This window comes from Setaria viridis, chromosome 5 (assembly GCF_005286985.2).
Source record: "Setaria viridis chromosome 5, Setaria_viridis_v4.0, whole genome shotgun sequence".
Lineage (NCBI taxonomy): Eukaryota > Viridiplantae > Streptophyta > Magnoliopsida > Poales > Poaceae > Setaria > Setaria viridis.
In genome coordinates this window covers 46,020,406-46,045,082 of record NC_048267.2, presented here as the reverse complement: position 1 = coordinate 46,045,082, position 24,677 = coordinate 46,020,406, and the positions used below count along the sequence as shown (strand labels likewise).

General features: G+C 42.4%; 3 protein-coding genes and 1 non-coding gene across 5 annotated transcripts; 3 read left to right on the top strand and 1 right to left on the bottom strand.

The window, feature by feature from the left end:
• Window positions 1–267: 267 nt before the first annotated feature.
• Window positions 268–340, top strand: TRNAR-UCU (transfer RNA arginine (anticodon UCU)). Its single transcript has one exon. It is a non-coding gene; the product is annotated as a tRNA-Arg (tRNA).
• Window positions 341–1,864: 1,524 nt separating this feature from the next.
• On the top strand, window positions 1,865–5,995 carry LOC117855173 (E3 ubiquitin-protein ligase RGLG3). 2 transcript variants are annotated; one of them, XM_034737466.1, is made up of 12 exons: window positions 1,865–2,134; window positions 2,565–2,706; window positions 3,280–3,364; window positions 3,481–3,621; window positions 3,723–3,836; window positions 4,130–4,227; window positions 4,301–4,377; window positions 4,448–4,553; window positions 4,806–4,933; window positions 5,048–5,192; window positions 5,265–5,321; window positions 5,557–5,995. In XM_034737466.1, exons 2-12 carry the CDS (start codon window positions 2,578–2,580, stop codon window positions 5,638–5,640), a joined length of 1,164 nt encoding a protein of 387 aa, XP_034593357.1. In that variant the 5' UTR covers window positions 1,865–2,134; window positions 2,565–2,577; the 3' UTR covers window positions 5,641–5,995. The 2 variants fall into 2 exon arrangements, with proteins under 2 accessions (XP_034593357.1, XP_034593358.1); XM_034737467.1 differs by lacking the exon at window positions 1,865–2,134 and having other exon boundaries at window positions 2,637–2,706; window positions 3,280–3,359.
• Window positions 5,996–6,588: 593 nt separating this feature from the next.
• LOC117855172 (uncharacterized) lies at window positions 6,589–13,734 on the top strand. The gene is made up of 13 exons (XM_034737465.2): window positions 6,589–6,823; window positions 6,981–7,126; window positions 7,637–7,728; window positions 7,866–7,979; window positions 8,472–8,802; window positions 9,485–9,664; window positions 9,848–9,928; window positions 10,131–10,349; window positions 10,453–10,595; window positions 11,185–11,351; window positions 11,830–12,047; window positions 12,417–12,509; window positions 12,887–13,734. Exons 1-13 carry the CDS (start codon window positions 6,649–6,651, stop codon window positions 13,076–13,078), a joined length of 2,151 nt encoding a protein of 716 aa, XP_034593356.1. The 5' UTR covers window positions 6,589–6,648; the 3' UTR covers window positions 13,079–13,734.
• A 540-nt stretch (window positions 13,735–14,274) lies between these two features.
• LOC117855171 (uncharacterized) lies at window positions 14,275–17,873 on the bottom strand. The gene is made up of 4 exons (XM_034737464.2): window positions 16,087–17,873; window positions 15,781–15,974; window positions 15,420–15,643; window positions 14,275–15,333 (listed from the first exon to the last, which is right to left on the bottom strand). The coding sequence occupies exons 1-4, from the start codon at window positions 17,561–17,563 to the stop codon at window positions 14,586–14,588; spliced, it is 2,643 nt and encodes an 880-aa protein (XP_034593355.1). The 5' UTR covers window positions 17,564–17,873; the 3' UTR covers window positions 14,275–14,585.
• Between the last annotated feature and the right edge of the window lie 6,804 nt (window positions 17,874–24,677).

The following is a 24,677-nucleotide window of genomic DNA, read 5'->3' as shown; positions in this document are numbered from 1 at the left end:
CACTACTAAAGTTTAGCTTATAGTATCAAACCCCCTCTAAATATTGGTTGGTAGTACCTTCCCCTTTTCCCTTGAAACTTGAATTAGCCCAACAGATTGGATGGAGATCCACACGCATGTGGACACAGAATATAAGTATCCGTGTGCGTTCTATTAGCAAGAATAGCTTGAGGTTCCTGCTCAGGCAGAGGCGCAGGTGGGGTGTAAGTAAAACCCTGAAGTTGTAAGTATGTAGGTATACCTTTCCTCTCGACTTGTATCACGAAAGCGCCCGTGGCCTAATGGATAAGGCGTCTGACTTCTAATCAGGCGATTGTGGGTTCGAGTCCCACCGGGCGTGATTTATTTTTTATTACTATTACGTTCTTTAGTATTTTTTGGGGACCTGGGCGCCTGTAGAAACCTCTAGCCTCTTTTTTTTCTTTTACACAAACGAGGATAATTTTTTTTTACACAAACGAGGAAAAAAAAGATTGATGTAACGGGGCTAGTCCTTGGTAGGCCTCGAACTCCTGCTATGTGCTAAATTTTAGTAGAGGTGTTTGGATACTATGTGCTAGTGTTACATCACATGTTCAGATGCTAATTAGGAGAATTAAATATGAGCTAATTATAAAACTAATTGCAGAACCCCGAGGCTAAATCGCGAGACAAATCTATTAAGCCTACTTAATCCATCATTAGCAAATGGTTACTGTGGCACCACATTATCAGATCATGGACTAATTAGGCTTAATAGATTCGTCTCGCGAATTAAACTCCATCTGTGCAATTAATTTTATAATTAGCCTATATTTAATATCTAATTAGTATTAAACATCAAATGTGACATATGCTAAACTTTAACGGGTGGTATCCAAACACCCTCTAAGAGAAGTTAGAGCTTTATCCATATAAAACAACTCCGGGGGTGGAACTGTTTTTAACCAAACGAACTTAGACCTGGTTTGGTTCCTCTGACTTATTTTTAGCACCTGTCACATCGAATGTTTAGATACTAATTAGGAGTATTAAACGTAGACTATTTACAGAACCCATTACATAAGTGGAGGCTAAATGGCGAGACGAATCTATTAAGCCTAATTAGTCCATAATTTGACAATGTGTTGCTACAGTAAACATTTGTTAATGATGGTTTAATTAGGTTTAATAGATTCATTTCGCCGTTTAGCCTCCACCTTATGTAATGGGTTTTGTAAATAGTCTACGTTTAATACTCCTAATCAATATCTAAACATTCGATGTGACACGTGCTAACTCCACTTATGTAATGAGTTTTGTAAATAGTCTACGTTTAATACTCCTAATTAATATCTAAACATTCGATGTGACACGTGCTAAAAATAAGCAAAGGAACCAAACGCCTCCTTTTTAAGCTGAAGCCCCCTTTAAGCTGAAGCCGTGTGAGACTATTTACAAAACCCATTACATAAGTGGAGGCTAAACGGGGAGACGAATCTATTAAGCCTAATTAGTCCATAATTTGACAATGTGTTGCTACAGTAAACATTTGTTAATGATGGTTTAATTAGGTTTAATAGATTCATCTCGCCGTTTAGCCTCCAGCTTATGTAATGGGTTTTGTAAATAGTCTACGTTTAATACTCCTAATAATATCTAAACATTCAATATGACACGTGCTAACTCCACTTGTGTAATGAGTTTTGTAAATAGTCTACGTTTAATACTCCTAATTAATATCTAAATATTCGATGTGACATGTGCTAAAAATAAGCAAAAGGAACCAAACTTCACCTTAAGCTGAAGCCGTGTGAGAAGTCAGAGCTGGAATCCTGCCGAACTGTCCCGTGAGCACGACGAATGGAAACGAAAGCGAAATCTATGGGGATGATGCCGTATCATGTGACCGCGGCGGGATCTCTCTCTCCTTTTGGGTTGCTTGCGATGGTCTGCTCTGCTCGGTTACTTCCAGCACCGTCGTGCACGCTTCCGCTGGCCTTGCCCGCTCCTCGCAGCATCCTCGAAGCTCTCCACACCAGGAGGGCGACTCGTCCAGTCTCCTCTGACTTGCTCTGCTCTCCCTGCGCCCGTGGTCGGTCTGTCCTCACCGCTAGCCCGCTGCTGCTCAGCAGCCAGTCCCGGCGGCACCAGTCCCCGCCGCGTCAATCGCCTGGTAACGAACGCAATCCTCTCTCTGCCCCCTCCTCTAGCGTAGCAACAGGATAGTTCGATTTGGTGCGGGAATTTTAGCTGTGGGGTGGGTGACTTGCGCCACTGATGGGGTCACGGGGGCGAAAGGAATTTCCCAAGCAAGAAATCTGGTTTCGATCGATTCCTGACTGAGGTTAGGTTAGCAGGTTGGTTGGGGGCAGTTAGCAATCTTAGTTACTGCTGACCCACTTTACTAGATCCATCTGTTGTTGTTAGATCACAAGTTTTCTACTAGCTGGGATGTCACCCAGCAACGGATCAGAAAATTCCATGATTCGGCTTATTTTTTCTAACACTCAACAAAATTATTCATACCGACATATGCTCTGGCTGGTTTCTTCTTGTTTTCTTAGCTTCAGCTGCAAAAATGTGACCTCCAAGTCCTTTGGCAGATCATTTCTTATAATGTGGGGTGAGAAAACTCATCACAAGCACTGGCATCAAGGTCATGGTCCATCTGGAAGTTCCAAGGGCGAGAAACATGGCAAACAGCAGCCCAAATTTATACCAGACAATTATAGCTCGGTTGATGAGGTAAGCACCACTGCACCAGTAAGAATCTCATGATGTCATCTTGTATATATATCTGAAGTCTTAAACAAAATTTTCAGCCTGCTTTGAGCCATAATCTCTCCTGTCATCCTCCTTTTTCTTTTTGATGAGAATCTGTGTTGAACATAAGTTGACTTTTCAGAAACAGATAAGTTCCATTATCTTAGAAGAAAGTTAAACCCAGAAAAGTTCAAATTGAGGTCTGCGAGCTGGCCCTACCTTTCTTCTTCTTTTTTCTTTCTCTAAAAGTTTTGGAAACTACCCTAAATCTTGTATGCTAATAGTTCAAGCTTCGGCATCTAGGCTTAATAAACATGGAAAACGGCAGTTAAGTCATGGCACTGTCAGTGTTTAAAACGAGAATCTAACATCATCCCTTTAGTGTATAAGTCCTTGACCACAACATGTATGTATTTCATTTCTTGTGGTCAACAGTCAACACTGCTCATGCCCTTGAACCACCCCATTTCCTTTTCTGTTTTCCAAGAAAAAAGAAAACCCGCTGCATTTGTTTGTTCTGCTGTATGATTTTTTTATTCATTTCGATTTACAAAGGTCATTACTGCACTGAGAGAAGCTGGTCTCGAATCATCAAATCTAATTCTTGGTATTGACTTCACCAAAAGCAATGAATGGTCAGGTGATATTAATCCCATAATCCTATCATATCTGCTGTCTGCTTCTACATCTTGGCTTAATAGCAGCTTTACTTGAGATCCTCCTTGTTATGAAGATGTGCTCTTCTGAATCCTGCAGGTAGGCATTCCTTTGGAAGAAAATCTCTGCATGCCATTAACGGTAACCCAAATCCATATGAGCAAGCTATCTCTATAATCGGACGAACACTGTCACCTTTTGATGATGATAACTTAATACCATGTTTTGGATTTGGTGATGGTAAGTATTTACCCTTGTTCTGTTATTTTCTCATTATGACTTTGATTTGAGGAAATTGGTACAGTCGTACATGAATTGACAAAATGTAATTCATTCTGTAGCTTCTACGCATGATCACTCTGTCTTCAGCTTCTACCAGGACAACCATCCCTGTTGTGGCTTTGAGGAGGTTCTTGTAAGGTATCGACAAATTGTTCCACATTTGAATCTTTCAGGTAACAAGGCTTGTTCCCCCCTTTTGTACAGTAGATATTGCGCACAAATAGAAGGCTGGATATTTCAGTAACTTCCAGAACCCGTAGTCCTGGATATATTATGACTTAAAATAGGCAATGCTTTGCTATGCTTTATTTTATAGCTTATATTTTCAGAAGAGAAAAAGTTTCAAGGTCCTGCAAAACTACTGTATATAGCCTAGTTGTGCAGGTCGTTAAACTCCTTGCTACTTGTTATGATCCACTCTTGGCAGTACTGGTCTATGCTTATGTGTTACTTATTTGGTGTGCAGGACCAACTTCTTTTGCACCTCTGATTTATGCAGCGATTTCTGTTGTTGAAAATAGTAATTGGCAATACCATGTCCTCGTAATCATAGCCGATGGACAGGTGACATGTTCATAATAGCAGCAAAATACTTCGCTATAAGCATCAACATGTTTGACCTGAGCAAAAGTTGTAGGTGACTGCTGCTAATACAAATGATGGAAGATTAAGTCCACAGGAACAGGCAACTATACAAGCAATTGTTGATGCTAGGTAAATTCACTTCTTCATTTGGTTGTTTTGGTTTTGCAGCATTACTGAAACCTATTTATTTGGTTGCCAGCTACTATCCTCTTTCAATAGTAATGGTTGGAGTGGGTGATGGACCATGGGATGCCATGCAGCATTTTGATGACTGTATCCCTGAAAGAGCTTTTGACAATTTCCAGGTGATTATAATACTACTGTACGATGTTTAAATTCCAAATTGTTAATGTTGCTCCACTTGTAACAATACCCCGGGCTAGTTATTGTACCTGTTTTTAAAAACACAATGTTGCGGGTGTATTGATTATTCCAGTAAGAAAAAATATACTGACTTGAAATATTTTTTTATTCCGCCATTGCCTTTTGAGTACGTGGTGCAATTTCAATTTCTTGCCTGTTGCTCTTCCAAAAATCTTACTGATAGGCCATTGCAGTTTGTGAACTTCACTGGTATTATGTCAACAAGTAAGAATATGTCAAAGAAGGAGGCTGCATTTGCTCTTGCAGCTCTTATGGAAATACCTTCTCAGTATAAAGCAACTCAAGGCCTCCGACCTTCAGAGTACTTGTTCTTACTCAGCTGTTTGCACTCCTGAATTAGTTTCTTGGCATCATTGCTATTTCTTGTCCATCTACTGATCTTCTATTTGTTGTGTTATTCAAACTAATCTCGCAGAAAGCAAGCACAAAGGATTGGCTCTCCTAGGATTCTTCCTCCTCCAAACAAAGTTCTTGAACATGATAATGCAGCAGCTTCACATCCTCCTCCAACCGCAAGCTCCCGGTCAACTGGCATTGGCAAAAGTGCTGCCGACGAGCAGGTACTTTGGGACCAGTAACTCTTCCCTATATTGGAGTGATGGAACCTTAAACTGTATCTTTGGCACGTACAGGTATGCCCCATATGTTTAACCAATCCAAAGGACATGGCTTTTCAGTGTGGTCACCTGGTAAGATTTCTATCCACGTGCTATCTCCAAGGGTCAAGTATCTAATTGCAAAATGGTCAACAATAATTAAGTACCTATTGCTAGTGAACTTACCCAAATGAAGTAACCTAACTTAAGATTTGAAAGTATGGTTAACCTAAATTAAGTTGAATAGTGACAGAACATGGATAAAAATTCAGATAAGTTCTTTTGTTGGATGAGTGATTGATAGACCTTTCATTTTTCTTTGTGTAAGACATGCAAGGAATGTGGCCCAACTCTACCAACCTGCCCATTGTGCCGTGCGCCAATTACCATGCGCGTGAGGCTCTATTCTTAAGATGATGCGATGTTCTGGAGAGAAGGGATTGGCCGCTCCATCCATGGGATGCCAATCAGTAAGGAGCAAGATCTCGGAAGCGTAGGACTTCGTGCTACGGTCTCGAGATGTGAATGTCATGAAAACCATGTACAGAAACTTCTCCGTGCCTATTCAGTAATGTTGGCTGATGAATAATTTCATCCTATTGCATGTAAAAGTTCATCGTTATCAGGCATCAGTAGCAGGGAAATTGTGTTCTTGTGTTGAATGCTATACCAGCAACCGTGTCACATATCTATGTTCATATCATCATACCAGAGGACAGATACTTTTGATGGATGAATTGTGCTCTGTTATGTTCGGGAACGGTTAACTCTTGTAGTCTTGTGCAAGTTTGGAAAACGATTGCTTTAAGTTCTCATATATTCTGAGAAATGCAGTTACAATTTCGTTTGGCATTTGTAAGAGCTGCACTGCACCATGGCAGGAAGTGGAGCAAATTGGAATACGGCTCTATGTGCTTTTAGAGGGGGTTTTGGTTCCACGGATTAAAATTTAGTTTCTGACACATCGAATGTTAGATACTAATTAGAAATATTAAATATAAATTAATTACAAAATCAATTGCACAGATGGAGGCTAATTCGCGAGACGAATCTATTAAGCCTAATTAATTCATGATCAGCACATGTTTACTGTAGCATCATATTATCAAATTATCCATAATTAGGTTTAAGAGATTCGTCTCGCGAACTAGTCTCCATTTATGCAATTGGTTTTATAATTAGCTCACGTTCAAGAAATCACTGCCAAATTTTCTTTCCAATTTGACATGCAAAGGGATGACGCTTATACTGTGTACAGGAAATGTAAATAAAAAATGAGGAAAAAAATGTAATTGACAGAAATCCTAAACTGTATGGGTGTTTTTGTAAATTTTCTCCTCCGTCGTCAAGAGATTTGAGAGCCACACCGCGAGAAGAGTAGAGAAGATAGCTCTCAGCCTCCGCTCTCCCGTCGGCGGCCATGCTGCTCCGCCTCCGCCCGCCGCCGCAGCCGGCCACCGCGGCTGCAGCTGCTGCTGCAAGACTCTCGTCCTTCCTCCCCTCCCCTTCATTCCGCGACCTCCTTCCCTTAACATCCTGGCGGACCCCTCCCCGGCGCCGCCTCTCCACCGCCGCCGCCGCCGCCGTCGCGAAGGGTAACGCCTTTCTCCTTGTGCCATCGTAATTGTCGTTGATTCGACAAATTGAGCTCTATAGGCTGTTGAGAGACGGTTTCCCTTTGTTTTTTCAAGCTAGCTGATGCTAACTGAAAACGAGGGAATGCTTACTGACGAGTTTCTCTTGTGGCACTAGATTCTAGAGGCCGATTGGATTCGGAGCGGTACGACGTCATTGTTGTCGGAGGTGGCCATGCCGGATGTGAGGCCGCGCTTGCGTCGGCTCGCCTCGGCGCACGCACCCTTCTTCTTACGCTCAACATTGATAGGATTGCATGGCAGGTCTGCACTGAGTTTTCTTGCCGTTTTCAGTTCTACATTTCTTGTATTCATTTGCAGTTACGTATTAACTTAGCCTTGGAATCAACAAACCATTCTTTCTGATTCCTGATGTTAAATATTCTAGTAAAGTTCATGTGTCAAAAAAAAGTTGTAAACATTGAGTCCTGATGTCACATAGTAAAATTCAAGCCCTGTATATGAAGAATTGATACATCTTTCCCTGTGCGTAGGAAACTAGGAATTAATCTGTGACAGCATGTTTACAGGGCACAGATTCTGTTCAAAATTTGTATGTCAGTATGTGGTATTTGTATTTGATGAAAGAATAGTATAATGCAGAAACTGAAACTGTTCAAAGGTATGGTAAAAAGACGAATTCTTATGATGTTACATATCTCAGTATGCTATAAGGAAGCATCCTTTGCCAAGGAATTGCATGTAGATTTTATGCTATTTTACACTTATTAGAAGTGTGGTTCTGCTTCCTGACTCGTTCTCTGCCATATGCAGCCTTGTAACCCAGCTGTGGGTGGGCCTGCAAAGTCTCAACTTGTCCATGAGGTAGATGCCCTTGGTGGTGAAATTGGAAAAATTGCTGATAGGTACAAGTTCAAATGTGCACTTATATGGAGAGTGAATTCTCTCTTTTGCTTTTGTATGTATTGGGCTGAGAGTTCAGACTTCATTTACTAGCAAATCAACAAAGATACCTTAGTGTACTCATTACATCATCTGATAGGTGCTATTTGCAAAAGCGTGTACTGAACAGCTCAAAAGGCCCTGCTGTTCGTGCGCTGCGTGCTCAGACTGATAAGAGAGAGTACGCAATAGAGATGAAGAACATCGTGGAAAGGTCAGTGTATACTAAACTGCTTTAGTCATAATTTGCTAACACTTCACTTGAATTTGTGCTCTTGGCTGGCAGCTCCAAAAGTAGTTAATGCTACATAAATTCTGATTATGTTTCATTTTGGTGATCTCATTTAATTATGTTAATTATGTTAACTTGGTCACCATTTCAGAGGTTCTTAGGTTGTACTCACAAACTTGTGATCTTCTTTAGTTTAAACTATACCATACGTGATGCCTTCACAATTTTGGCATGCGATGTTTTCATTACCGGATTCAGTCCGTGGTTCTACTTGACTAGTCTTAAGGTAGAGGTAAATATTTTATTCTTAAAATTGTTTCTGACACAAGAGTTTAATATTTCTCTGCCTACCAAATAAGTGAATAGAGGTGAAATATTGTGATGCTATGTTGATGTTTACTATTGTTGATCGCATATACTCTAGTGTGATATCTTTCACACTGCTTATTGACTTCGCCATGTACTATGCTTCAGTACAGAAAATCTTTTCATTAGAGAGGCAATGGCTACAGAAGTGTTGATTGGAAAAAATGATAGTGTTGAGGGTGTTCACACTTTCTTCGGCATGGACTTTTATGCACCATCTGTTGTACTTACCACCGGAACATTTATGAGTGGTAAGATTTGGGTTGGTAGGACATCAATGCCTGCTGGGCGAGCTGGAGAATCAGCTTCTCATGGACTTACTGAAAACTTGCAGCAGCTGGGTTTTGAAACTGACCGCTTAAAAACTGGTACACCACCACGAATTGATCGCAGGACAGTTGACTTTTCTGGATTGGAACCCCAGCATGGTGATGAAGAGGTATACATAATACATGCACCAAACTTTATTGTTGGCATATTCTTGGTTATCTGCATCTGTAGAATTTCCCCCACTTATCAAGAATTGTAGGTTAAATAATTCAATAGCTTTTCATTACTGTCCTTTTTTATTCAGTTGTATTGCATTGCATATTGGGGCAAATAACGAAATCAGTAATTTCAAATTAAATGCTGCATTTGTGTATCGTCTAGTAGTTAGACATAGTAAGACTGCATTTGAAATGACCCAGTTAGACTGGTTTCTCTTTAATTAGTCATTTCTATGCATGAATTTGTAGTTTACAAATCTTTTTTTTTAAAAGGAAAGTTTACAAATCTGATAACAAAGTATCCCATGAACAGTGTTCCTTGCATGTAAGATCAAAAGAAGCCTTGCTTTAAGTGCACTGGAAGACTTGCACATAATAATGTATATCCATTCACCAGCTAATTTAGCTGATCCCACCTTTTCAACTGTATAGGGTGTATTTTCCCACAGAAGTTTCACAACTTTTCCTGCATCAAGTATATGCTGTGTACCTTGCAGCTTTGCACCCACATGTTCAAGGAAATCAATTGTATTTTTTAAATTTAGGGCTTGTCAGGATGGTTAATCTTGAATTCAAGTTTCTTTTATGTTACATATATATATTTTAATAAAAGGATGGTGCCTTTTGAAACAGGTAGGTTGGTTTAGTTTTGATCCTGAATTTCATGTTGAGAGAGAGCAGATGTGTTGCTATTTAACACGAACCACAAAAGAGACACACCAAATTGTTAGAGACAACTTAGATGAAACACCAACTTATGGTGGGTGGGTTGAAGCAAAGGGACCAAGATACTGCCCAGCAATTGAAGATAAGGTACTATATCATGGACCTTTTTGGTTTGTTACATGGCAACCTTTTTTATTTTGTTTCTTGGATTGGCAACATAACTTTCCCTTCAAAAAAACTTTTGTAATTTCTTGCAAAGAATTAAGCATTATACCTTTAAAAACATGTACTACCCACTATTCTGAAGATAACCAAGTTCATTGTTTTCAGATTGTAAGGTTCAAAGATAAAGAGTCTCATCAGATCTTTCTTGAACCTGAGGGTAGAAATGTTCCTGAACTGTATCTGCAGGTATCTTCCTTCTAACCTCTCTCCATTCTTTCCTTTTCTTTGGTCAAATTTATTAATCCAGACATTGACATACATTGTGCTTTTTTCCTAGCTGTCCCTGTCTGTGTGTGAAAGTAATATTTATGCACTGTTGCTTACCCAAGCCCTCCTTTTTTCTAGATGTGAAACCTACTACTTATGATCATTTATACATCTTTATCAGGGCTTTTCCACTGGGCTTCCTGAAAGATTGCAGTTATCACTTGTGCGAACTATACCAGGGCTGGAGAACTGTCTAATGCTAAGGCCTGCTTATGCTGTCGAATATGATTACTTACCTGCATATCAATGCTCAAGATCACTTATGACAAAGAAGTTTGAGGGCTTATTCTTCTCTGGCCAGATAAATGGAACAACAGGATATGAAGAAGCTGCAGCTCAGGTTTATTCATTGTTCCTGCTCTGTTCTTCTTGAGTTAATTGTATTTGATAAGTTGGCTGAACTAGATTTGCTGGATCCTAAGCTTTCTGACTTTTGTTTGTAGGGTATAATTTCTGGAGTCAATGCAGCTAGGCATTCTGATGGAAAATCGTTAATTATTCTTGAGAGGGAAAGCAGTTATATAGGGACTCTTATTGATGATCTTGTTACAAAAGATCTTAGGGAGCCCTATCGCATGCTAACAAGGTGCATAATTTCTGTAGAAAATATTCTTATTATTGATGCTTAAAGAACCGATGCCAAAAATAGTTATAGGCTCCTATGTAGTAAGCCTAAGTAGTGTTGTGCAATATTTGCATTTTTTATTTTTTAGTAGATCCAATATGAGCGGTCCAAGTGAGAGGTGGGAATCCCTCATTACCTTGTCCACCTTTTAATTAGGCTAAATTGACCTAAATCAGCACAGGAGGGATGAGAGAACTCCCACCCTCAACTTTGGGCCTCTTGGATCAGAGGGATGGGATTGAATTTGTACATATGTTCACCAATATACTCTTGGGCACCAGATATTTGCTCATCTTTTGGTAAGCTAAAAATGTGAGTACAGCAATGGACCCTTTCATCATGATTCTCATCATGCAATGTGTATCAGATGGAGCTAGTTTAACAGTATTTGCGATTGTAAATTCCTAACTAGAGTACACATGGTTTTGTTTTAGTAAAATAAAATTACATGCTGAGTGCTTTGAAACATATGTTGTCTAATTCAACATGACTTTTCTGTTCATAAATTTCTTAACTTCTTTTTATTTCTGGGGCATTTATGGATATCCAGCCGATCAGAACACCGGTTGTTGCTTCGAGCAGATAATGCTGATAGTCGTTTGACCCCTTTGGGACGAGATATTGGTTTAATAGATGACAGACGCTGGGAGCTTTATCAGTCAAAGCAAGCTCGCATTAAGCAAGAAAAAGAACGGTTGAAATCTACAAAAGTACCAGGTGGGCATTTTTTCTCGAATACACAGGAGAGCTGTGTATCATTGCATTGAGATAGGAGAGAAAAAGGCCAAAATAGCCATACAAACACACCCCACACACACCCTGGTTCTCTGATTACAAAGTACCAGTGGGCATTACATATTTTCTAAGCTAATGAATAATGACATTTCAAAATACTGCATCATTCATTTTGTTAGGTATCCTCGAATGCATTCATTAAAATTTTACATAAAAGTATTTAAATTTTGTCACACAAAATTTCATAACTAGATATGTCATCAAAGCTAGGAGTTCTGCTAGCATATAATTAGGAGGAATGGTCAAATACATTTATTGGAGACTGTTGATGTCCTGATTGACATCAGCAGAAAGGAGGGAGGTGGGAGACATGTATTTTGACTGGTGTTGATATATTACTTGCTGTTGCTATCATGTCATTAGAATTCACTTGCTCTAATTCAAAATTTCCTGTTATCAGGAGGTGAATTTGCTGCTGAAGTTAGTGCAGTATCCAACCAACCAGTAAAGGATTCATCTACACTTGAAGCTATACTAAAGAAGCCACATGTGCAATATAAGCTTCTTGATAAGCATGGATTTGGAAATGAAAATTTATCTCGAATTGAGAAGGAATGCATAGAGATTGATATCAAGTATGAAGGTTTCATTGCACGACAACAGAGTCAATTACACCAGGTAATTTGCTTATGATTATGTGTTTTTGTACAGGAGTAGATTTATGAAGGAAGTTAGTGCTAGAAAAATGGTACATACATCATTCAAGATGTCCAACAATATGCATGATGCATCCCTTGTATGATATTGGTATATTTGCCATTCTATGGATTTATTTTTTTTATACCGAGTAACTTGTTCAGCTCTTTGGTGTTCTGTTGAGATTATGGGGGCAGTGGTTGGTTCTTTATCTTCGTCAGTGTAATTTTTTTTCTTCCTTTGCTTAAGAAAAGGTCCACGTTCATTGATATTGACGAGTTCATTTGTTTTGTTTATTTATTTAATTGAAAAGGCAGCTAACTCTTCATTGTATCTTTTCCCTCTGTTGAGATTGTGAACCAAGAACACAGGAAACTTCCTGAAGATTTGGATTACCACTCAATGAAAAATCTGTCAATTGAAGCTCGTGAGAAACTTTCCAGGGTAAGCGACTCACCTGCTGTGAGAAATGTTCAGTAAAAGATAACCTGTGAACGTAAACAACAACCATTCTGCAGTTCTTCATTTATTAAGGACATTTCCCTTTGTTTCTTTTGGCCCCATAAAACAGGTTCAATCTTTTGTGACAACCCATGACTGAACTTTTAAGATATCAGTTACTATAAATTTGGACTACTGGGCCATGTCTTGCCTGAAACCTGGTGTCGTATGCAAGCAGAAGCTCAAAATAAGCCATAAAAGAAAACATGAACCTGACATAACTGTGCTTACTTCTCTATCTCTTAAGCTTGCAGCGATGCAGATCAGGATTCAGTTTTGTGGTCTAATTTTATCTATATTGTATCGTGACTGATCTGTAGGTACGTCCGCAAACAATAGGTCAGGCTAGCAGAATTGGCGGGGTGAGCCCAGCTGACATGACTGTTCTCCTCATCTGGATGGAGAGCAACCGTCGCATGGCTAACCACAGGAGGCAGCAAGACCAGCTGAGAGCAGCTGCGGTGAAGGTTGATGATTCTTCAGAGGAAGTGGCCCGTGCCAGCACTGCATAGGAGAATCTCCAGGCAACTGAACTGGAAGCAACAAGTTTGGTGAGGTACTCGGTAAAAATTATGCAGGAGGTGCAAAATAATGCATGTGGAGTGGATATGCTGGGGCTATTTCGACGACCTGAAGAAATGTAGTGGTCCTCTGGCCCTTCCTGTTGTGGAGCGGATATGCTGGCTTTAGGAACTAGAATATCTGATCGGCTTGGCCAGTTACAATTGTAGAGAGTTTCGGGGGTGTTTGGATACACCCCCAAAAACTTTTACCTGTCACATCGGATGTTTGATACTAATTAGGACTATTAAATATAGTCTAATTACAAAACTAATTGCACAGATGGAGTCTAATTCGCGAGACGAATCTATTAAGCCTAATTAGTCCATGATTTGACAATGTGGTGCTATAGTAACCATTTGCTAATGATGGATTAATTAGGTTTAATAGATTCGTCTCGCGAATTAGTATAGGGGTTCTGCAGTTAGTTTTATAATTAGCTCATGTTTAGTCCTCCTAATTAACGTCCGAACATTCGATGTGACCCTCCTAAAAGTTTAGTACCTTGCATCCAAACACCCTTTAATGCTATTTGAATCAGAAGGCAGATTGTAAAGAATGACAACCACGAAAAAGCGGTATGATAATAGAGAGCTCTCACCGTTCATCCTTGTAGCATGGAATCCGAGAGAATTCCCTATTTGACACTAGAAAAATGACCCATTCCATTTTTGTCCTCAAAATTTTTTCATTCCTTATTTGACTTTCGTTCCCAAATTGACACTCTATTCGTTTTTTCATCCGACCACCGTTAAATTTCCTATGAAAAGATCATTTTACCCCTTGAAAAGAACGTGAGCCCTTGGGGCGAAGAAGGTTGTAGCTTAGAAATTCAAAATGTCACATCAGTTTGGCGAATACAAATTGTAGAGATTCAAAATGTATGTACACCCCAAGGCAGAGTGTAAAGAATGACAACAGAGAGAGGTCACGGTTCATCTGTGCAAACACATGGAATCTTTTCAAGTACCTGAATGCAAGAGTCATATAATTTTTACAGAGAGACCATGTCTGCACATGCGCGGTTGTATCATCAGAAGTTTAGAACTTGAGTGGTAAAGAAGAACAGAATGTAAAGCAAGTGTAGTCTTGGTTGAAGTACTAATTTGGGCTTCAAATAAGTAGCATATGAAGCTATGAACACATATACTACCAAGTGAATAAATCACTAATTTGTATATCATGTACAGAATAAATAATAATCGCTAAAACTTCCGAACAATATATGGATAGTTAGTAGCACTACCCTGTACAAAGCAAGGGTCAGAGTAACGTAGAACCCTAACATTCTGCAAGAATTGTAAGAGCTAATCAGAGCCTAACCCCAAATCACATCTATAATTCTATACAAAAAGTGCACTACTATTGGTCGCCGCATCAGCCACAAATGTGCCTGTCGTAAACTGAACTCTCGTGTGTTAATCTTCCACTGAAATCTATTTCTATGTGGTCTGCAGCTCAAGTGCCTAGAATTCTGATTCCCATGTAGACCTGCTGATTTTTCTGAAAGAAGGTGGTGATCTGTTGCAGCACAGGAACCAAACCAATCGGCAGAGTGGCTGAGGCTGCAACATGAGCATGGTTTAGGATCTTTTCATGGCTGGTCCTCTCCTCGTCCCTTCTTTTCCTCAACCTTTCCAAGTCCATTACTCGGTCATCATGGCTGTAGTGAGGGTTCTCCATTGTACTCAGCCCAAGTTCTTCCTGCAAAACCTCAGACTTTCTGTTATAATCTCTGGAAGCATGGTCAGCTTTCCGCTTCTGCCGCTGCTCTTCTTCCAGGCTCTTCTTGAATTCATGCACAAGCTTAGAGAAATGGTCGATTGCTCTCAGTGCATCAGTCTTGGAGACCATCTCAATCGCTTGGAACCAATCATTTGAGGTGACGAATACAGGTGGGGCGCCAAGCCTTCCAGGAGAGAAAGGTGGGACTCCATCGGCTGTATCTTCCTGTGGCGCCTCAGCCTCAGGTAACCATTTCTTGAGCCATCCATTCAGCGCCTCGACACAAGACCTTTGTGAGCTGATCCACTTGTTGAAGCAGCGATACCATTTTGTGAGCTCCCTCTCCAATTCCCTTGAGGCCTCTGAAGCAACACCAGATTGGCTTATGGTCATCGCCTTCAGCTGGTGAAATTCGCTGTCATGTATGGCCAATAGCTGCTTCTCATGGCATTCCAGAACCCCTTCCCACAATCTTCTGAACCTGTAAATTTGGAACAAGCAACCATATTGCATTAGATAAATTCAATCTTTTGAAGACCAGACAATTCAAAGAAGGAATATTCATACCTTTGGATGAGATCAACCAGTTGAGGGTAAAGTTCTTCATCTCGAATCTTCTGTATCTTTGACGAGAAGGCATTGGCGGTTCTAACGCTGATGCTGATCTTGGACCGTAGAAGCCTTACTGACAGCCGGGTGGAGTCGATTGTACTTGATTCAGCCCCTCGTTTATCCAGAGATTTCAACCTCCTGTGGTTCTTCTCATACTGCATCCGTAGCTTCTCTTCATCCTAGAACAACCACCTAACGGCGCTCAACACATATTTGGCAGTAAATCAGATAAATAGCACCTAGAGTTTCTTGCCCTATACTAATAACCCAACTACTTCATTTATAAGTTTTTTTCTATGAAAGTACAGGTGCGTACCTTAATCTCCTGATAGAGCTTCTTTTCCCAGGCCCACAGCTTCTCCAGAGTTGATGAGAGGTGGCCAGCACTTGACGAGGCTGAAGTGCTCGCCTTGCTGTTTGATGCTCTTGACTTCCTGCCATGTGGTCTTGGGAGGCAAGATGATGTCGACACGGTAAGACCTAGAGGATCGACTACTCTGGAAGAGATATCTGCAAAAAAAAAATGGTTTTACATTATTGCGATAGCACATATAACACAACCTACAAAGCTAAAAGCAATTTCAAGTATGTTTGCACTCAAATAAAGCAACGCATTACCCACATCTAAGAACTCTGGGGGTGCTCTGGGGAGGCATTTTCCCCACCTCCAGCAGCCTTGAGACCTCTGCGCTGCAGTTTACCGCCTCATCGAACAGCTCCTTGACCTCGTCCATTGCCTCCCTGACATCTCTCGTTCCATGATGCAATGGCGAGAATGGCTCGCTGCTCACCACCGACTGCACTGACTTGCCATGGCTGTCACCACCTCCTTCTGCTCTGATGGACTGTTTGTCATCGAAGGCCACAGCTTTCTTCTTCCCATCGGTGCTGCTGCCATCAATGTTACCGCTAAAGGTACCCTTTAGGCTGGCCGTGTTCTTCCTCCCTTCCCTGCTCTTCGAGCTGGCATTGCTTGGCACTGAGTCGTTCCTGGACACCAGTTTCCCTGCCTCGGCATTGGCATCAGGAGCTGTCTCTGATCCCTTCCTCTGTAACTTGCCAGCAGGAGATGTCTCCGATCCCTTACTCTGTAGCTTGCCACCAGAAGCTGGTTCTTCCGATTCCTTGGAAGGATTGCCGTTTGAAGCGGCATTGTCTGCAATTGGTCCCTTCCCCTTGGCATTTTGATCAGCAACCCCAGAAGTCGATGGCTTGGGTGCCTCTGCCGGCGCCTTTGCCTCCATTTCCGCCTCGTCCTCAAGCTCCGGGATTCCCTCCATCCTCCTGAGCTCGGCGTAGTTGGGGCTGTTGGTTGGCAGATTTCCGCGAGAGTAGTCCTCCATAAACTGGTCGTACTGCGTGAAGGGGTCAAAGAAATCCCACGGCGAAACCTCCGCGGTCGGCGGCGAAGGCGGCGGTCCGGGCGGCCTCGGCGCCCGCTCCGGTCTCTCTCCCGCAACCACTTCGCCGTAGGGCCCGTACGGGTACTCGTAGGCGTAGCCGTATCCATAGCTGGCCTCGGGTTGGGTGTACTGGACCTGGGCGTTGGGGTCCTCGTAGACCACGGTGGGCACGGTGGACGACCTCCTCATGTAGTGGTGGTGGTGCCTCGTGGACGACGACGACGCCTTGTCGCTTCCGCCGCCGCGTCCGTGCTTGGCGTCATGGAGCGCCTCCTCGATGTCGCCGTCGTCGTCGGAGAGGGAGTGCGAGAGCGACGAGACGGTAGAGGACGAGGACGGCGACGGCGGGAGGCTGGACGCAGTGGCCGCGGCAGAGGAGGCGACCTGCTTGGTGGGGGAAGGCGGGAGCCTGAGCACCGGCGAGGAGCCGGGCGCGGGCGTGGCCTGCGCGAGCGCTGCCGCCGCGAAGCGCCGGAGCGCGTCCCCGACGGCGGCAAGCGAGCGGAAGTAGGCGGCGTGCGCGGCGGCGAGCGCGAACCTCCGGTCGGCCGCGGCGCGGATGAGCGCCACGCGCTCGCGGCACAGCGCCGCGGGGTCGGCAGCGCCCCGCGGGCGCGACGAGGACGACGAGGCGGCGCGGCGCGCCCTGGAGGTGACCGCGGCGGCGAACGCGTCGTGGGAGGTAGTGCAGCCCATTCGCGAGCGCGAAAACCCTAGCTGCAACGGCGGCGGCGTACGGAGAGGTTGCGCTCCGGTGGCTCGTCGCCGTCCATTATAAGGCGGCGTGGGTCGGGTCGGTCCGGCGCGCGGGGTCCGCGTCTCCGACTCGGGTTCGGGAACGGGGCACGGAATATGGCGGCAACGGTGAGGCGGTGATGGAGATGGAAGGCGGAAGGCGGCGCCGGCGCCGGCGGAATCGGGAGGGGAGGCGGAAGGCGCGTGGAGAGAGGGAGAGGCGGCACGGCAGGCGGGCAGAGTGTGATGAGATGGAGGGGGGAGACGAGAATGGAAGGAGTAGTTGGGCCTTTTCTCTTCGGTTTCGGTGTCCTCTCCTTTTTTTGCTTTCTCGCCCTTCCGTTTCGTCTGATTTGCTTTCTTTCACCTTTGCGTGATCTGATTCTGATCATAGGTGTATTGAGTGAGATTAGTATACACATGACAACCATTAAGTGGGGGTATAAATTATAATAGCTTCTTCTCTTTTACTTCACTGTTAAATCTGTATAATAGATTTATATGAGGTTTTTATGTCACAAATTGTGAGGAAACCTGATGTCGGATTTAGTGACCGACAGTCCATCAGGGGTTACCCAGGTAGTAGATTTGTAGGCGAGGGAGATCGTAAGACAAAAACTCGAATAGTAACATAGGGGCGCAAGGTTTAGACAGGTTCGTGTCTCCGGTGAGTAATACCATATGTCCTGTGTTCTGGTGGATTGTATTACTGATCGCATGTGAGAAGAGTTAACATGCGTTGGGTTCATATGGTGGGATTAGATGGGTACCCCTACCTCCTCTTATATACTCCGAGGGGTAGTGTTATATGGCAAGTCCCCTAGTCAGTTGCTATAGATGAGATCTAGTCGTACAACACGTGGGGAGTCCTACTCGGACTACATCTTCAACCTTTTTCATCAAGTTGGGCTGACCCATTAATGGTCGGCTGGGCCCTCCATAAAATTATTCAGTATCTATAACCGTCACCTGATTTCGTAAAATAATCAATTCTCCCTATTGTTTCCTCCTTTCTTAGTCGTTTATGTGATCACAGGTGTATTGCGATTAACATGACAACCATTAAACCGTATAGTTTATGCTTTCTTTCCATTGATTTCACAAAGTTATTGAGACACATACTGATTTTTATAGAACTTGGTTAATTTGTTCCATGATTTTAGAATCGAGAGAAGAATCATAAAGCCTAAAAAATACAACTTACTGGCAATTCGAGAACATATTGATTTCATAGTTTTATAAAGAAGATTTTATAAATAAATTCTATAAACTTGTAAGCGTGCCTCCCACCTTCCGTTGGCAAATTAATTAGTGGCGATGGAGAATATATTATATATACATGCCACTTAATTGGCACATTATTAGAGCTGCCAGAGGCATTAGTTATATATATCTCAGAAAAGATTACAGTAGTTGTGCGAGGACCTTTGTGCAAAAGCACCCGGTCGACGGAGTCCAACAGGAGCTTGGTTTTGTCCTTCCCAACGCGGTCACAAACGGGACGGAAACGGAAGGAGCGCTTGCCATGCAACGCAATCGCACGCGGAGTCTGACGGAGACCTCGAAGATTTCCGTCCTTGATGGCTGCTTAGCTGTGGCCCACGTGGCAGCCTCTATACCACCGTAACGAAAGCTTGCTAGCTTTGCTTGTCCTTGCCCTGGCTGAAAGGCGCATGGAGAAACAAAAACCCCATGGTTTGACACTTGGTTTGAATTTTGGAGAGTGCAAATTGGTCCTAGCGCTAAGTACTCGGCGGCCAGTACGTTCCCATGGAAGATCCACAACAAAAAGTGGACCTATAGTAGCTTATACATAAATCGGGTGAAAAAAAAGAAGAACAAACATGGTTTCTTTTTGCTGTGGAATATCAGCTAACATAAACTAGTATGTAATCGGTGTTCTGAAATGATGGAGAATTTGGGACCAAATTTAAACTTTCATCCGAGAGTGGTGGACTCTAGCTACATATACATGTAGCTAGACTAGAGAGTTTGCATTGTTGAAGCTGTGATGGCACAGTATGATTCGATCCTGACGAACAGAAAGCATTGGGGTGTGCAGTAGTCTGCAGTACTGTAACTGTATTGATTATATTATGTATAGTCTCAATCCAATTTCAGAGGTAAACTCCTAGTAACCGTGCGGTGGGTTTTGTTTTGTTTTTGTCTCAACCAAAGAAACTAAAGTCCACAAGCCGCGTGGAAAAAGGCGGCCTGATGAAAAGCAAGGCAAGCATCCATTGAACCGCAGGACAGGAGAGGTCCCTGGACGACAAGTTTCTATTTCTTGGGCTGCTGCCCCCACAAGTAATCAAAAGGTTTGCTTAGCTGCTGCTAGCTAATTAGATAGGGTTTATTTTGACTTTGGCTTTACCGGTGAAGTCGTTTTAGGGAGAAACTGTTTGGAATCTTAGATCGACGATTACATCGGTGACCACTAAGGAAATGTAGCCAAGATTCTTTTCAAAAGAAAGAAATGTAGCCAAGCAAAGCAAAAGCATACTACGTACGTACTAGAGATGTGTGAACTGATGAATCTAGCACTACCTAGAACCATGCCGCGTCCTCTTTTTTCCATACCCCGGCTCGGCTAGCTTAGCTTTGTGCCATCACACTGCAATGCATGCAGTGCCCGTCCAGTTTTGTGCAACAAAAATAAAGGCGGTGGATACATGCATTATTGGGTGCGCATCTATCGATCCTTGTCGTCCTCTAGCTAGCTAGCTAGCTGTTGGGTTTGAAAGATTCGCTCGATCGTATCCTCCTCCTCCTCGAGCTCGTACCATGCATGCCGCGTCCTCTTTTTACCCCGGCTCGGCTAGTAGCAGAGAACCAACTCCATCACGCTGCAATGCATGCTTGTCGTCCTCTAATAAAGGCTAATAAGCTTGTTGCTAGTGTATGTCTGTTGCTTTCGTCGTTAATTAAGTTGTTGATAAACTATATATATATATATATATATATATATATATATATATATATATATATATATATACATACACACACATACACACACAGTGTGTTATTCACAATCATCAGTCACCAACTTAACGACGACTAACCTGCATACTAGAACCTTTCCTTGTCCCCCTTGCGAAGAATGCGACAACAATCTACCGGTTGAAAAACGACATTAGTCTCAATTGGATAGACTCATATATCTCGAAATTTTAACCATGACTAATCTTTCGAAACTAAAGCCCTCTAGTTCCAGGTCATTCATCCAGGACTAAAGACCTCATTTAGTCCCGGTTGGTAATAAGCCGCCATGTAGGCGCATGCACGTGGCCCCTTTAGTCTCGGTTGGTATTAACAACCGGGACTAAAGACTTTTTTCTTTTTTTACCCTGAATTCTTTTCCATATTAATGCTACTTATTTCTATACGTATACATCCTTAGCGTACACTACTTACACGTATATGCTCGTATTGTATGCATGTCGTATATATATTTCGTGATAGTATATTCATAATATTAATTTTAACCACTATATAACAATTCTTAGTAGTTTATACACATCAAACTAGTATTTATATAATTACTATATATACAATAATTTGTCCTCGTAATTCTTAGGATTCTCCCGTCGTGGTGTTGCTCGGTTTGGTCCATCGTAATAAAATTCTCCATTGGAATTTATCACCTCGTCCACTAGAAATCCTATGAGAGTTTCTTGGATTGCCAAAAGCCTCTCCTTCTCCAAGAGTTCTTCTCTAATATGCATCATCTGTAATTTGGAAAATATGTGAATGTTACACCAACAATTAAATATAAGGAGCTAGAAAACGATTGATTATTAATAGTATAGTTATATTGTCCCATATCATCTTGCCCCTCGCGAAATGGTACATGTGCTCACATTAATAGTATAGTTATATTGTCCCATATCATCTTGCCCCTCACGAAATGGTACATGTGCTCACAGACTAGTATCCACATAAATTATTCCCTTGTTCCTATCTCAAGCACTTTATTGGAAAAAAATAAGTTATAAAATATTCGTATTATAGAATGTACAAAATGTGCAAACTTCGTACGTACCAGGAACGTTGTACTGAATGTAAGTTTTTCTTTGAAATCACCACGGTGTTGCTTACGGAATCATTTCCATGCGCCGCGAATTAAAATGTTGATTTGATCAATCATAATTATAAGGAGAATCTGGTGAAAACTGCGTACATAAATGTTCATATTAGAACTAACTAATATTAATTAGGTAAGGAAAAGGAAAACAAAAAAAGACGGTACCCACACTTACTTAAAGTTGTAAGGCAGCAGTATGTATTTCTTGTAATTCTGTTCCTCCAAGAATTTGTATATTCGGTCCAATGTATCCTTTGGGTGATCCCGAATCTGATCTTGGTTAACAAGCGTTGGGTCCATGAAGCCAATGTTAGAGTACGATTCTTGGCAGCACCTCTGAATTTGCATCCTACATAAAATGAATGACAAAGTTAGTAGGGTGACACATACACACATAAAATAATGACCTGAGCTAAAATTAACATCTAATAAACACACACTTACAGAACCCAGGCGTTGATGAGAGAGGCATCAAGGGCATCTTGATGGTACACTTCATAAATATTCTTGAATTCCAACCACAACAGTTTCTCACCTTCACCGAAAAAATCAATCGGTTTAACAAGAAGAGCGAACATGACCTTTCCTTGGCCAACTGCTCTATGTACCACTGATGGAATTCATACATCTTAGTTGAGAGCTTTTGTACCAATTCATGCTTGACTAAAGGCTTGCCTAACTCAAAGGGCCATTTAGGTATAGTCTTTTCTGGAGGTGGCGGTTCGGCTGGCCCTAGAGCTTCAGCAAGCGAGAGACCTATGTCTTCTATAAACTTAATGACGTTGATTTGTTGTTCTAAAGGCATAGCTGCTATAGCTAGAGTGTCTTTATCTACTTGCTGATCTTGCTACCCGAGCTGGGGGTCAGTACGACAACTCTCCTTGTTTTTTCTTTCGATAAGACTTAACTAACAAACGATCGTAGTTCGATAGTAACGTCTTCTTGACTTCTTTTTTCATGCCAATAAAAAACTTTAATTTGGCTGGATCTACTGGGTTAGGCTCCATCTCCTTCGCTTTTGTTTCTGCAGTGATTTTTTTCAAACCACTCCCTTACATATGCTTGCGATGCCTCCTCCAATTCCTCAGGAGTCATATCGCCTGCTAGCTTCTTAATAGGTTCATACTTCTTTGTTTTCTTCCTCAGTTCTTTTACCTTTGGTTGCTTTGGCTTGGAAGGCGGTGGTCGTGACTTCTTGAGAGGTGCTACAGGTTCCTTGCTCGTACCAGACTTTTGTCCCGGTGCTGCCGACGGTGATCAGGGAGGGGTGTTTTGGTGGATGCAACGGTCCCGGTGGTGACGACGGTCCTGGAGGTGGATGTGCTGGAGATGACAGTCTTGAGTTCTGAGGAGATGGTGGCTGCTGGGGATCTATGGGAAGAAATGATGCCTCTTAGCCGGAGATGATGATGTAACGTTTGCGCCATAGAATGACACCGTGAAGTGCATCTCCTAGTATCCTTTCCCCGTCACCTCCCGGGAGGTCGAGCTATAGGCCTTCATATTGACTATCACAAATCTATTCCACCCCAACGCTAGAGTAGCCAGGTGGAATCGCCATGCCATGGCTTGTCTGTCCTGGCAGGATTGGTAAAGCACTTCCATACGTCACCTGTACATATAGGAGAAATAAATAAGTTATTAAACTCCTGAGGCATGGATCAATTGAGATAATTGTATAAATTATATATATGTATACCTTAATAGTGAGTGCCAAATTGCCAAATGGTATGTACAGCTTATATGAGGTGCGCTGAGTGGTGTCATCCACAGGGTACCATTGGTTGTCCTGCGCAACCACGGGTAATGGCATGTTCTCATCAGGGACCCCTGTGGAAGCACAACTGCTTCGGTGTTGAGAAGGGCAGTGCTCCAGATTGGGCCATCTCAGTAACTGCCAGAGCCACTCGTCGATTAATTTCTTCCTGCATTCTTACGTCTTCTTCATGCACTTTAGCTTCTAACATGTGCTGCCACCTCTCCTCTTGATGTTCCTTTTTTCTCTTCCGGCTTCTGTACATGTCGATGTCTCTACGGAAAGCAAACTACCACGGAACCATCCCGAAGCCTCGGCAACGTCCTGGGTGTTCGGGATTCCCGAGTACCAAAGTTAGCTCATCGTTCTCTCTATCAGGCTTGAACTTTCCCGCTTTAGAATCTTCAATGTTTTCGATAAGCCTGAGGGCCTTCTCAAGTATTGTTTCGTTGAAAATAAGTGTCCCATCCTCAGGGCTAAGGGTGCCTCCGTGAGCGTAATACCAATTCTTCGATCGATCAGGACAGTCAATAGTCGCTGGTACGATACCTCGATCGATTTGGTCTTGTTCCATCTTTCTCCATTTGGGAATTGCACTCCTGGTGGCCGCGCTCTTCCTTCGCGACGCGCTAGTCTTTCGCGCGCTTGTTGGCGGCGGTGTCATTGACGGGATGTTGGCCGGCGGTGCGCTTAGGGTTACGGAAGCTAATGGGGAGAATCCTGGACTCGTGATACCATGTAAGTAACAGAGATTGCCGGGGATAATAGATTGATTATAGGAGATACAAGAGTACAAGTATATATAGGCAATGAGTCCCCGGATGACTTATGGAAACAGGATCACCGTCTGTCAATAGATATATATTATGTCTAGATATATAGCAAAAAGTTATATATCCCTAGAAAAAATAAAACGAATAGTAATTTGGGACGAAGGGATCAGCATCGAGAGAGCTAGCTAACTGCATCCACATGCATAATGATACAGTGCACGAGCTAGCTGTCGGCCAGGTCGTCGTACTTGCGACTTGCGTAAACATCAATCCATCGCAAAACAAATAATACTTACTTATGTAATAATAATCAAAACTACTAATCATTTGCAAGCACACAGGCTTGCTGCGATTAGTGGAACTAAACAAAATTGATCTACCATTCATCATCATGTGTAATGGGCACGCTGCTTATTATGCTATTCATTCATCGATCCATCGGACACCATCATCATGTGTATA

Excerpts from the sequence above, each read along its gene's own strand:
- LOC117855173 (XM_034737466.1), top strand. The coding sequence starts at position 2,578 with ATGTGGGGTGAGAAAACTCATCACAAGCACTGGCATCAAGGTCATGGT. Across the intron at positions 2,707-3,279 it reads ATTATAGCTCGGTTGATGAG|GTCATTACTGCACTGAGAGA; the intron begins GTAAGCACCACT and ends CGATTTACAAAG. Across the intron at positions 5,322-5,556 it reads CTTTTCAGTGTGGTCACCTG|ACATGCAAGGAATGTGGCCC; the intron begins GTAAGATTTCTA and ends TCTTTGTGTAAG.
- LOC117855172 (XM_034737465.2), top strand. The coding sequence starts at position 6,649 with ATGCTGCTCCGCCTCCGCCCGCCGCCGCAGCCGGCCACCGCGGCTGCA. Across the intron at positions 7,127-7,636 it reads TTGATAGGATTGCATGGCAG|CCTTGTAACCCAGCTGTGGG; the intron begins GTCTGCACTGAG and ends TGCCATATGCAG. Across the intron at positions 12,048-12,416 it reads AACAGAGTCAATTACACCAG|ATTGTGAACCAAGAACACAG; the intron begins GTAATTTGCTTA and ends CCCTCTGTTGAG.
- LOC117855171 (XM_034737464.2), bottom strand. The coding sequence starts at position 17,563 with ATGGGCTGCACTACCTCCCACGACGCGTTCGCCGCCGCGGTCACCTCC. Across the intron at positions 15,644-15,780 it reads AGCTCTATCAGGAGATTAAG|GATGAAGAGAAGCTACGGAT; the intron begins GTACGCACCTGT and ends TGGTTGTTCTAG. Across the intron at positions 15,334-15,419 it reads CTGGTTGATCTCATCCAAAG|GTTCAGAAGATTGTGGGAAG; the intron begins GTATGAATATTC and ends CCAAATTTACAG.